General features: G+C 42.2%; 2 protein-coding genes across 2 annotated transcripts in view; one reads left to right on the top strand and one right to left on the bottom strand.

Moving 5' to 3' along the window:
- The window catches only part of IL16 (interleukin 16), a 32,139-nt gene extending 25,777 nt beyond the window's left edge, over nt 1-6,362 (top strand). Inside the window, 8 exon segments of the mRNA XM_021407519.1 lie at nt 574-1,140; nt 1,143-1,179; nt 1,181-1,669; nt 2,999-3,182; nt 3,593-3,694; nt 4,093-4,345; nt 5,529-5,654; nt 5,909-6,362. Coding sequence (XP_021263194.1) covers nt 574-1,140; nt 1,143-1,179; nt 1,181-1,669; nt 2,999-3,182; nt 3,593-3,694; nt 4,093-4,345; nt 5,529-5,654; nt 5,909-6,102 — 1,952 coding nt within the window. The 3' untranslated portion in view covers nt 6,103-6,362.
- STARD5 (StAR related lipid transfer domain containing 5) lies at nt 8,829-13,007 on the bottom strand. The gene is made up of 6 exons (XM_021407520.1): nt 12,855-13,007; nt 12,723-12,772; nt 12,509-12,641; nt 11,441-11,558; nt 10,725-10,818; nt 8,829-10,240 (listed from the first exon to the last, which is right to left on the bottom strand). Exons 1-6 carry the CDS (start codon nt 12,942-12,944, stop codon nt 10,093-10,095), a joined length of 633 nt encoding a protein of 210 aa, XP_021263195.1. The 5' UTR covers nt 12,945-13,007; the 3' UTR covers nt 8,829-10,092.

Here is a 13,498-nt window from a genome sequence, read left to right as displayed (position 1 = left end):
GTATAAAATATTCTGACATTAGAATTCAGTTTGTATTTATCAGAAAATTACAAGTAGAAAAGTCTGCGCAAATTTAAGGAAGCATAAACATTAATCAAAAATCTTTCATAGGAGAGTTTGTTTAAAAGCAGAATATAGGTAAAATATAGGAAACAAAAATGAGCTTTTAAAAGAAATTACTGTAACACCAGCTTCTTTGCTGCAGTACAAATGACGCTGCAATTTCAGCCACCCAGTTTAACTGCTGTAGCCTTGCATCATGACTTCAGCACTATAGAATTTCAGGTTACATTTGGAAGTTACAGGACCTTTTATAAAAGGGATCGTGCCTCTAAGCATGGAAGAGCCTTTATTTTTCAGTTAATTTCGGTGTCAGGAAACAGAACTTGTAGATCAAGAGTTGTGAATTTAAATAAGGCTTACATTTTCTAGAAATATTTTCAATGAAATACTTATTAAATACTTGTCAGAGACAAATGAAATTCAAATTTAATGAAGTACTAACAATGCATAAGTAAAGGATGGATAAGGAGAAGTAGGAGGCTGCTTGATAATAATGTTTCTCTAATACAGGAGCTCCAGTTTCAGCAATACGAAGGCCTGTCCTTAAGAGGCAAGCACGAGTAGATTATACTCTTGATACTACAACAGAAGATCCTTGGGTTAAGATTTCTGACTGCATAAAAAGCTTATTTAATCCTACCATGAGCGAAGACAACAGCCACTTAGATTTGCAACCTGGAGTCGACACAAACGAAGAACATGAAAATCGAAGCAGCTCAGAGGCAGTTCTGCAGACATCAGAATCAGAAATAGTCAGTTTGAAAGTGTTAAAATCAGATGAAAGTGACACCGTGAAAAAGGGCCCTCCTGTTGCACCTAAGCCAGCCTGGTTTCGCCAAAGTCTGAAAGGACTGAGGAAAGCGAATTCAGACCTCAAACCACAGGCAGATCAAAGTCCTTCTGACCTTCAGAGTGTTTCCAGCAAAGAACTGCAGTCCAGTTTATCCCGTCTGTCTTCCAGGGGATCATCGATCAAGCAAAGAATAAGCTCATTTGAATCTTTGAGTGCTCCGCAGTCACCTGAAAAAGTACACCGAAGGCTCAGCCCAAAACCATCAGTCCAGAAAGAACACTCTCCCTCTGCAAAATGGTCAGAAGGGGCTCCAAACCATTTCAACCAAACCTTTCTCCAGTGCTCTGAAAATAGCCAACAACAGTCAAAGTCATCTGTGGTTACGGGTACAAAGAGCCTAGACAGATCTTCCTGTCCCAAGGACATCCTTGCAGCCAGCTCAGAGAAAAGCAACGATGCCAACACCAAAAATTCCCCAGGCCTCCTCATTGCAGAAGCCATTGCAACTTCCCATGTAGCACCAGTAGCAAAAGTACACAACCTGAGATCACGAAGCTTTCCACTTACTGCTACCCAGTCTTGTGAGATGATGAAGACATTTGATGAAAAATATAGCAAAATCTATTCCATCAGTAACCAGGTGTCATCTGCTTTAATGAAATCTTTGCTTTGCCTTCCTCAGTCCCCAGTCCCTTCTGGAAATACTGCATGGGAAGCTCTGGACACATTGTCCCAGACCTCTGTGGAAGAGGATGGGACTTCTCTCCCATCCGCAAGTGAGAACCACCACCTCGACACTGGATTTTCTCTGAAGTAAGATACTGTATTTAAAATCAGATTTGCAGATCAGTATTGATGAGTCTCTGTGCTGATTAGCTGATAAATTAATATTCTCAGGCAGGAGCACACAATAGTAAAGAACAAATAGAGATTGGCTGGATGACTCACGTGGCTGGTAAATTTGATTTGCTTTACATAAGCGTAGACATGTTTTAAGCTTCCTTCTAGTTCAAGAGGAGTATTTCTAGTATCTCAATGGTAGAAACAGAAAGTGAAACAGGCATCATCACTGCATTTAGCACTGAGGAAGCAGAGAGATTTTAGTATGATACTTCCAGACGATGTGAAAACCTTATGATTTCCCAAAAATAAACTAGCTATAGCTAGTCGCTGTGATGAGATAGTGCAAACATCCTGATGCTCCTAACATTTGCCTTAGGTTATGCTGCATATAGTTGAAATAATACTACTTCTGGCCTAAACAGAAGCAGGTCTGGCTCAAATACATGAAGGTAATGTAGCCAGAGTGGGGCACAGGCATTCCCCAGGATGGAAGGCACGAGCAATACTAGGCTTGCTTCCTGTAATGTTTTCTATGCATTTTCAGTTAGTCAAAGATTTGGGGAAACAACAAAATCAACAGAGGTAATATTTTTGGCAAAACATTTCAAAAGCACATATAAGCTTTCTAAAATTATTTCAAAACTCTACAGATTTAAAAAAAATAACAAAAATGTACTGTTTGCATTCTCAAGGAAGATCATTACAGTTTTATTAACAAAACAAAACTTACTCCTTTTGCCAGAGAGTGACAGACTGTGATGCTACACAACCAGGGATCACACAGCGATCCAGATAAACCCCAGAGTCTAAGTGCCCATCTGAATCTCTTAAATCTGCACAATCTGAACAGCATTTTCTGTGTCTGATTAAAAATGCTGTGAAAATTGCCTCTTAAAAAATGAATTTGCATACATGTCTATGGGTATTTTTTTCTTGATTAAAAAAAAAGCCCCAAATAAGGACCCACCTCTTTATCTTTCCAGCCTTAACTGGAAAGCACAAAAATCAGATGAGAATGAGAAACTGAAAAACAGAAACAACAACAAAAACCACAGATACATGTATTTAGATCCATTTTAGTCTGGAGCCAAGAGATGATTGTTATTCGTCTATGTGATTTACTCTATTTCTGCTAGGCTAATATAGATATATGGATGTATTTATAATACTTATGAGAGGAACTACCTCCCCAGTGTGGGTAAGATCGAAAGATGACTGCTCCAGAAGTGTCTGCTCTGTGCTTTTGTATGTCCTTTCATAACTCAATGTCACTTTTTTATTCTTTTCACAATGGGACAGCCTCTCTGAGCTGAGAGAATACACTGCGAGCTTAGGAGATAGTGAGAAAGAAGAAGAGAAACAGGATCAAGGCTCACCTCAAGCATCCGCTGTGTCAGGGCAGTCTGTCATCTCTCTGCTTTCCCCTGAAGAATTAGCAAAGCTCATAGAGGAAGTCAAATCTCTAGACGAAGCGACCTTAAAGGTAAATCAGCCTTTGTTTGGTGTGATTTTCAGAACGTGGAGTGGACGTGCCTGGTTCATCTTTGCAACTTTATGTTATCGCAGATAAAACTTGGAAGAAATGTTTATGCTTTTTCTATGGGAAGTTACTTACATCATTAAGTATTTTATTTCCATCGTACTCTTTAATTAAAATTATAGTTCAGATCTAATTGATACGCATTTACAGAAACATAACAGTTTTAGACATAATAACATTGCGCAGTATAGGTAATTGATAAGGAAAAAAAAGAAAACATGTCTCAGCATTATGCGGAAATCCTTAAGTCCCATAACAAAATGCTTAGTGGACAAATAGAAAATGTGTGGATTTTCCAGTCAACTCGACATATATATTAGGATGTTCTTGACACAATTTATTTCTCTGTCTAGGAATTAGATGATATTCATGTTACAATTTTGCATAAAGAAGAAAACACTGGGCTTGGATTCAGCCTGGCAGGGGGCATAGATCTAGAAAACAAAGTGATAACAGTAAGTAGCATCTTTCTCAAAAAATACTCTGAAAACAACTACTCTATCTAAAAATACATGTAACTTACTGGTTTTCTACTACAGAGGTTGGCTTTTGGCATAATTAAAGTAGGCAGCTGTTCACATAGGGTCAGAAAAATCTTGGTCTTAAGTGAGTGAGATCTTTCTGCATAGAGCTGTCATCTCCGGGTAATTATTGGCAGAAGTGTCCTGTTTCCTTGGGTACCATCCTCCTGAACAGCTCTTAAAGCCAACAACCCACAGCCTTCAACAGCGGGAAGCAACCACCTGGCAAAGAATGGAAAATACACATGGTGAAAACTATTAACTGAGTAATTTGCCTTTTTTTCCCCCCCTCTTTTCTCATGTTCCTGTGTGGCAATGGGGCTTTTCAATAGGTTCACAAAGTGTTTCCCAATGGACTAGCATCTCAGGAAGGAACTATTCAGAAAGGAGATGAAGTACTATCCATTAATGGAAAGTCTTTTAAAGGGGCGACTCACAATGATGCCTCAGTAATCATGCGACAAGCTCGACAACCCAGACAAGCTGTTGTTGTCACTAGAAAAGCAAAAGATGGTGAAAGAAGTCACAATGCTTCAATTGGCTCTAGCACATCCTCAGTTGCAAGTGATGCCTCACAAGAATCGGGTAAGTTCAGTGGCATTACCTCGCAGCTGTCACCTGCTCAGAGTTTAATCAGTGTTTGATAGGACGAGAGGTAATGGCCTTAAGTTGAGTCAGGGGAGGTTCAGGTTGGATGTTAGGAACAATTTCTTCTCAGAAGGAGTGGTGAGGTATTGGAACAGGTTGCCCGGGGAGGTGGTGGAGTCACGATCCCTGGAGGTTTTCCAGAATAGGGTAGGCATTGCGCTGAGTGACGTGGTCTAGAGCAGTCACGGGCATGGGCTGATGGTTGGACTTGATGATCTTATTGGTCTTTTTAACCTTGATTATTCCAATATCATCACCTGAAATCCTGGGTATTCATGGAAGTGCTCAGCACTGGCTGGCTAAATCCGAGAAACATGATCAGGGACAACACAGTTAATGAAACATTCCTGAAATAGATATTTGGGATAACTTTGTTGGAAAGGGAAAGAATTAATGGATTTCTAAAATAAATGAACCCTCTGAAAAAAAAATCAGACTGAACCAAACCAAACAACCAAGTGTGAAATCGTCAGTATGAACTTCTGAAAGCATGCAAATATTGTTATTCTAGTAACAGGCCTAACTGCAGCTGTAATAAGAATTCAGTGATTCCGAATTCTAATGTTTCTAATGTGAAGTTTTCACTTTACAAGACTATTTTCCTTTGTGAAAGAGTTATTGGTTTAAACAACGTGCTACTGGTTGATGCAGCAAGGGACTACATCCAAAACATGGCAAGGACAGATTTTTGCAGAACCTTTGACCTTTCTAAGATATTTTTGTGTTCTTTTCTAAAGCATAACTCAGAGATCTGCATCTTTAGTTATGTCCTGCAAATAAAAAATTTGCAGCTTTGTGGTTAATAAGAATTTCAAAACTAATGTCAAATCAAGTATGTTTATTGCAAATTTTGTTCATTGAACAGATTTTTTTATTCAAGGAAATACCACTAGCTTTCATTTTTAAATTTCTATTCTGCTATGAGTTCAAACATAACATTCTCTGTCCAGCTTCCCAGAGGGCCGTGCAATCAAAAAAAGAGGAATTGAAAGCTCTCATTTCAATTTGGCAGTTTTTAGTGCCTTCGCAAACAAAACAGAAGTTCTTTTTTTTTTTTAACAAATCTTCTGGCTTTCCAGATGTTTTTGTGCCCACCTGCTAACTTTCCACTTATTTCCAGCAACTGAAGACACAATCTGCACTATAACTCTAGAAAAAACGGCTGCTGGTTTAGGATTCAGTCTGGAAGGAGGGAAGGGCTCTATTAATGGAGATAAACCCATCATCATCAACAGGATTTTTAAAGGTAAACACACTTCAGTGCGTAGCTGGCAGCTTCTTTGTTGATACAAAGCAGTGTAGTTCATAACTGACTGCTGATTTATGCTCATGAAAAAGGGATTTTTTGTAAATGCAGCATTATCCCATTCAGTGCGAGCAATTTTTCCTCCTGGGAACAGGTGATTTATACCAAACATGATGGTGAACCTTAATGAGTGAAAGATTAATTAAAAACTCCCCCATAGAGATAATTCTTACTATTTTTTTCCTCCCCCTCAGGGACTGCATTGGAGCAAAGCAGCCCAGTTCAACCCGGTGATGAGCTATTACAAGTGCACACCACAGCCTTGCAAGGACTCACTCGTTTTGAAGCATGGAATATAATCAAGGCATTACCTGACGGGCCCATCACAGCAATCATCAAGAGAAAGAATCCAAGCTCGGTTACCAAGAAGGCATCTGAAACTTTGTAAGAGGAGTAATTAGACTACTGCCAATCCTACAAATAAAAAGGGATGGTGTGGTTTATCACTTAAAGCCATCTGGCTAGCATGGCAAGATAGAAACTGTATATGAAAAGTACATACAATTTTACTGCCAGTTAGAGAAAGCTGTTTGGGATAAAATGAGAAGATGTGAACAAAATGTACATGACTATTGTTTCAGAAAATTGTTTCAGTGCTGAATGATAACAAAAAATGACTTTATAAATAATATACTGGTTGTAATAAGACATGAAAGCGATAGTACTCTTATTTTAAGCCATTCTTTAAAGACTGGGAGCACATTCTGCAATGAAGTATTCACTTCTTTACTCGTTTTGCTCCCTGCCTTATCTTGCCAAGAGGAGGGAATGTACACACCTACAACGAAACACATTAACATAGGATCTGTAAAATGCAGAGTAAGTAGGATGCAGCTTAGCGCTTCAAAAATACAACATGCCCTGAAAAACTCCAACTTCTCTATTCAAACTGCAGAACAGCCTAAAACTGACTAGGGTAACTTTGTACTAGCAGCTTAAACAGCCATTTTGACTCCAGCATGCAAACACTAGGGACAGAAAAAAAATAAAGGGAGCATCTCATGGTATTGCAAGGGTGAGGCAGGAAGCTGAGGGTAATACAGTGAAGGTTCTTCCAACCTTCATTTGGTCAGAGATCTCAGAGGACTAGAGTAGGAGAACAGCAAGGCCATCTAGAAACAAGGCCACACGTTATTTTGAAATATCTTTGTGTTATTTTTGTAAGGAAAGGTATCACTATAATTCAACCTTCTGAATTCAAATGTTTACTCCGGAAACACTAAATAATTTGGACACAAGTCTATGCTTCAAATGCTGCTGCCTGTATTCTCGCACCACTCTCCATATGCTGTATGGAGTTCCCCAAGCTGCACATACATCTCTGGTAAGATGGTCTTGTGCTCCCTTTAGACCTCTCTGATCTACTTCACTAAATGGAGAGAGACAATTCCAGGATAGAAGTACTCCCATGCTAGCTGAAAGCCAGAGAGCTGCTCTGGTCATGGTCCTTGGATGTTCACCTCTCCACAGTTTTGGAATTTGCCACATGCCTTTGAAGTTACTTAACTTCACCTAAACAAGCAACAGATTCTAAACTGCAGCTACTTCAGAAGCTGCTTTCATTGGGTTTAACTCAACGTCACAGAAACTGCAACTGGGAGAAAGGGAAATCAGACACACATCAGCAGGTAGTGACTGGATACAGGCACATCACCAGTCCTGCCCTTTGCGCACAAGTAACTCTATGGTAATCCCAGAAAGAACGTTCTTGATGAACCATCCACCTCCACAGCTCTAGGCCTCTTTCCCAGCTGAGCTATCTTTTCCAAAAAAAAACAAGCGAACAATGCAAAGCCCCAAATTTCTACAAACAGATCAGCAACTAAGAGAGGAGGAAAATGTGGAAGAGCAAATCTTTATGTACGTTATCATCCACCACCTGCATGAAACACCCACTTGATTTTGGTGGGGGGGTGTAGATTTTTTTTGTGCTTAGTTCAATCAGTGTTATTGGCTTAACAGTCTAAGTAAATCCATGGTGCATATCAAAAGTTCTAAGATCTTTCAACCACTTGCCCATACCACCAATATATGAAAAATTTGAATGATTTATGTACGGCAAAGCAGGGCTGAGCTCTTTTGCACTGTTAAAACTACTTTGTGTAAAAGACAGATTACACTTTTTTGGTCCACTTCACAATTCTAACAGAGACTGTACTAGGTACAGCCATGGCACAGAATGCTTCAGATTACCTCAACATCATTTGCCAAAGGTGTTCTCACCCAAAACAATTTAAAAACTGACACAGAACCACCAAGGTCAGTTAGATCTTTTTTTTTTTTTTTTCCCCTCTTCCAGCAGTGCTTTTCTTACCTCACTGTCGGTGTTTCAGTGTTTTTTCAATTGCCTCTATTTCCTGGCATCTGTCAGGGTCAAAAGAAGTGCAAACACACTGTGTTAGAAGCAGCACATCTCACTGGGGGGCACTCCAAGATCTTACAGGATGATCCTTGCTAAGACATTTGCATCTCTGACTTGGCTGACAGAAGGCTGAATGTTAAGTGCTCCTAATTGCTTCTGTATAGAACACACTGAGCACCCAGAAAAAGGATCGTGAAGTTATTTTAATGAAAAGCCTCAACCACCACCTTGTTGTTCAGAGTATTATAAAAATATAATAATAAAGAGCTAATTAAAAAAATCCCACTATCTGCAAAAGCTTTACTTGCAGGAACAGAGAGTGGGGACTTGAGCTCTACTCATTGAGCTTTTTGCTAATTAAATTAATCATAATCTTGCAAAGACTTGCCCAGATACTTAACCCAAGGCCTGACTAAAACCTGTAGTATGAGGGAAGTATGAGCCTCTGTAATATCACGGCCCACATCTCTCCTCATTGAATTTGTTACCCTTCTTTAAGCACAGAAAGCAGTGAACTAAATAGGAAATAAGGACCAACCACGGACAAAGAAGTGGAGAGCGAGTGCCCTCACGAAAACATTATATCCCCACTTAGTGGGGAGGGCAAATTAAATGGAAGGCTATTCCCTGCTTCGTTGCTCTGAATTCTAGAGATGCTGGAGGTCCAAGCGGTGCTTCAAGGTCCCCTGTGCAGGGGTATGAGGAACAATTTTAAAGAAAAACAGGAAGATGTAGCAAGAAAGACAACAAGATATAGCAGAAAAATATTTATTTCGTCACCCTCATAGAAGTTTTTACATCTTTGTACACAAAAGGGACTGAATTAAAAACTGCTTCCTTAAAAAAAACTATTCCACAGGGTGACAACTACAGTGAAAACCTTTGTATACAAATCTATGCCCCATACCAACATCGAACAAATCCAGGCATGAAAAGCAGCGCATATTAACTTTGTTAAATAATCAAGTTACAGCATTAAAATCACAACCCACATTTAAATTGCTAATACAGTGATTAATTTTCCTTTTGTAATTCTGTGTAACCCATAGCAATGTCTGACATTCCTGCGGTAACCAGCACCATAAATGTTTTTAAAAGCTGTGCACATCACTACACGCTTGACCAGGAGCTGATTTCCCAAGATAGTGCTGTGAGGTAAGTCAGTCTTAGACAGAGAAATGTCCTTATGGCCTGCCAAGTCATGACTGAGCTACAGAAAAGATGATTTACCCGTTAAGATCACTCACTACAAGAAATTGAAAAGTGTTTGAAATACCTGAGTATTTCAAGTGCAGTTTAAAAAAATGGCAAGTAAAGTGCTTAATCCCCTTTATTTATTGCCACTCTGTCAGTGCAGCTTGGTTTGACACTGTGGAAATGACTGGTCTTGGTATAGAGGGGAAGGAAAAAAGCGTCTACAGTCCAACCCACAGACCTATAAATTGATTTGCACTGCTAGACTTTGATTTAGGAAAAGCAGCACTTAAGCCATATTTACCACAAACATCTACGTCCGTGGGAACAAGCAAGTGGGATCCTACACGCGATCCAATTCATTCTGATTTTTTTGAAACATCTTAGCAGCTCTGTGAGGGCTGGCACCAGAAGAGCCACCTCTTCATCTGGGGAAGGAACACTGTTCCCTGGGAGTCTACACAGAGCTTCAGAGATGAAACAGGGCTCAGCTGCACCTGACTAATGCTGGTAGAGTGGATTTTAGCAATGCTATAATCATAGACTCTGATGAACAGATCTAGTATATCCATCTTCTCCCTCAGTCAGCCAGCAGTGCTGCCTGCAGGATTCTTCTTGCCTCTGGTGTGACATTCTTCTAATTATGGAAATGAAGGATATCCTATTAGAAAAGTATGCATTACTTTGAATAATTTCATGTTTACCAAGAATCTTTGCCAGCAGAAAAGTGTTACAGGCCAAATTCCTATTTCCCATGATTGTTACCCTCAAACTGCCAGTTCATTTCCTGCCCTCAGCTGGTGATGTCAGCGTTTGGTCTCATCATGCTGTTAATGTCTTAACAGCTTTGGTCAGATTGCTGTAAAATTCAGTTATGCTAGCTGGAATGAAGGAATCCACGACTGTCCGGGGAAGATAGCCACCGGGATCGGTCTGAAAGAAACTGAGGAGTTGAGTCTTGTCTGGTTCCCTGAAAGACAATGCAAGTGATTTTACAGCCAGTGGTTTGGAAGCATTAAGGACTTTACAATGACTCCCACATATGAACTACATGCTGATAGATACTTCTAAGTTTTTTTTTTTAAACAAACAACAGACATAAATTCTAAATTTCTATGAATGTGGCTATACCCACAAGTCAAATTACAATTAAGCTAGACCATAATTGAGTATTCGATTCTGTTTACAAATTATGACAATGTAATAAACAACTAGATACACGTTTACCAAAACTTAAGACTATAGTCTATGTTCTGCTGAATCTTCATTTAAGAGAACGATGACAGTTCCTGTAACATTCAAGACTTCTCTCTAGGAGAGAATAACAGCACAAAAGAGAACAAAAAAGGCACTAAGTCGAACTACAGATTACACGTAGCCATATACACACACAGACTCTGCACAATGGGTAAGAAAGGCTTCAGAACACAGTGGTCAAATAGATCTCTTCTTACCCTGGAAGAGGTATGCAGAAGCAGCCACAGGGATAATTATACCCTCTCACAAAATTTGGTTGAGGGGGACACAGTGGGTGTTCCACATTGGTAGCTATAAGAAAAAGCATTCAAGAATTATGTTATTTTCACAGGAGATGGGAAAGAGTCCTTTGTACTCAAAGCGGCAGCTGAGAAGCAAATTCATTCTAAGAAAACACATTTGAAAAGAATAAGCAGCATAACACTCCTATTGTTGGGCTGTGTCACACAAGCACAAAAAAGACCATTAAGAAGAAACTGCTCTGGCTGCTGACGTGAGAAATTAAAGAAGTGTTAAATTTAGAAGTAACTGTTGCTGAGCTCTGAACCAAGTATTAGGATGCTTTGAGGCTGTTTTATTGAAACTGTGCTGCGTAAGTGCACTGCTGTTCTCTGGAGGTCAACCAAGTTGCTTCCAACAAATCCATACCACAGAGGTATGAATCACCCGACTGCTAAGAAGCAGCACTCCAGCAAATATTTAAATCCCTGGCAAACCATTCCTGAACGGGATGGGAAAAATGGGCAGCTGAACAGAGGAGCGATAAAAGCAGTGACTTGCAACAGGCAAACAACAGTGTAAAAATGAAAAAAAAACAACCACAAAAGAACATGACATGCCTAAGAACAATGCAAAGAGACCACAAATATTTTATCTTTTAATCAAGATCACAGCACAAACACAGGCATCTTACCAGCAGACAGCATCGTCCCATCCTCATATTCCCTCATTAAGACCACATCCACAAATTCTCTTGGTGAAATAATCTTCATGAAAGCCGAAGAGGTTGTGGTTCTGCATACAGAGACAGTCTAGAAATTATAAAGGACTTTACGTCAGTTGATGCTTTCAAAAGTATAGCACAGAAGTCCCTGTGCTTTCTTATACTCTTTCAGTTACACTTCAGAACTTATCAAGGAGTTATATTACATCATTCATTGAAAAAAAAAATGCAAACCAGCACAGGCATAAGGCACCAAAGTATGTTGACAAAATACAGTTTAATGAAGGAAAACACACTCACGCTGCATTGATCTCAGGTTGTTTAAGGAAAGATGCCACAAGAGATGCTGAAAAGCAAATCTGGCAGACATACACTTGGACAATAAAGCACTATTCTTTTTTCAGGACTATCAGGAAGTTATCTTCTCTGTAATATACTGCTTAAGAAGGCAACTGGATTCCCACATCTGCTGCGCTGCAGAAACCTTAGTGCTTCCAGCTAACTAAAAGAGGGGAGATTCAGGTTAGATGTTAGGACAAAATTCTTTACTCAGAGAATGGTGAGGCCTGGCCATGGGCTGCCCAGAGCTGTGGGTGCCCCATCCTGGAGGTGCTCAAGGCCAGGTTGGATGGGGCCTTGGGCAGCCTGAGCTGGGGGGGGCACCCAGCCCATGGCAGGGGTTGGGGCTGGGTGATCTTTAAGGTCCCTCCCAAGCCATTCTGTGATTCTCTTGCCACAATTTCTAGCATTAATGCTGCAGTGCAAGACCTTCAACGATGTAAATTTACTTATCTTTAAAATACATCGTGTTTAGCCCAAAACGTATAGCAGCTCCTTTCAGAAAGATAAGCCCTTTAAGTGAATAGATGCGATTCACTCCAAACTGTACCGACACGCACGCAGATCCCTCTCGGCTCGGGCCGAGGCAGCCCAGCTCCGCCAGCCCCTTCCCCGCGCGTGACGTCGGCTGTTTCATAAGCGGCAGAAACAGGAACGCCGAGTCCCCAAACCCACGCTCGGCGTCCGCGAGGCACTCACATCGCTGACAGTCTCCACCACCTCGAAGTCCTTCACGTTCTGGTCCCACTTGGTCCTGAGCCCGCCGGCCACCGGCTTGATGCATTCCCAGACGTGCTGCGGGCGGGCGGGCACGGTGCCATCGGCGCGGTACCTGGGGCAGGGCGAAACGAAACCGAGAGCGCTGCCGCTCCCGCCTCGCTCCAACCTCCCCCCTTCCGCAAAGCTCACTTACACGTTGCCGGCGAACTCGGCGGACGGCCTCCAGGACACCGCGACCTCGCCCTGCGGGCAGGGAGAGCCGTCAGCCGCCCCGCCAGCCTACCCGCTGCACGGCCCCGGCCGCCCCGCGTCCCCCTGCGCTCACCGTGCGGCGGCAGCTCTGCCAGCCGTCCGGGTCCCGCCGGTACAGCCACATCTTCTCGGCAGTCGCCTCGGCGAGCCCCGCGTAGTCCATGGCTGGACAGGGCGGGGCCGCCGCTCGCACGCCGCCTATGAAGCGCCCGCGCCGCTCCGCCCCCGTGGGCCGATGGCGGCACCTCCCCCTCACTTGACGGCTGCGGCCTGCCGGTGTGGCATGGCCTGGCGCGGTGGAGGATTAACTTTAGGGAGTTTAAGCCTCCATAGAGAACGAGCAGAAGACCTGGGATAAAAAGAATCAGGGAGCACAGCCCTGCCGAAAAATGCTTGGGGGTACTGGTGGGTGGCAGCTGGGCATGAGCCAGGAATGTGCCCTCGCAGCCCTAAAAGCCAACTATGTCCTGGGCTGCATCCAAAGCAGCGTGGTCAGCAGGGCGAGGAAGGGGATCCGCCCCTCTGCTCTATGCTGAGACCTCACCTGGACTACTCTGCCCAGATGTGGAATCCTCAGTACAGGAGACACGTATCCCTGGTAAAGCACGTCCAGAGGAGGGCCACAAAAATGACCCAAGGGATGGAACACCTTCCCTGCGAGGACGGGCTGAGAGCTGGGGCTGTGCAGCCTGGTGGAGAGAAGGCTCCGGGGGAGAC

The sequence above is a fragment of the Numida meleagris genome, chromosome 9 (assembly GCF_002078875.1).
Source record: "Numida meleagris isolate 19003 breed g44 Domestic line chromosome 9, NumMel1.0, whole genome shotgun sequence".
Classification (NCBI taxonomy): domain Eukaryota; kingdom Metazoa; phylum Chordata; class Aves; order Galliformes; family Numididae; genus Numida; species Numida meleagris.
Note: the sequence above shows the minus strand (reverse complement) of the source record. Positions and strands in the feature narration are given on the sequence as shown.

Excerpts from the sequence above, each read along its gene's own strand:
- STARD5 (XM_021407520.1), bottom strand. The coding sequence starts at position 12,944 with ATGGACTACGCGGGGCTCGCCGAGGCGACTGCCGAGAAGATGTGGCTG. Across the intron at positions 11,559-12,508 it reads TGGTGGAGACTGTCAGCGAT|ACTGTCTCTGTATGCAGAAC; the intron begins GTGAGTGCCTCG and ends TATAATTTCTAG. Across the intron at positions 10,241-10,724 it reads TTCTGCATACCTCTTCCAGG|GGAACCAGACAAGACTCAAC; the intron begins GTAAGAAGAGAT and ends ATTGTCTTTCAG.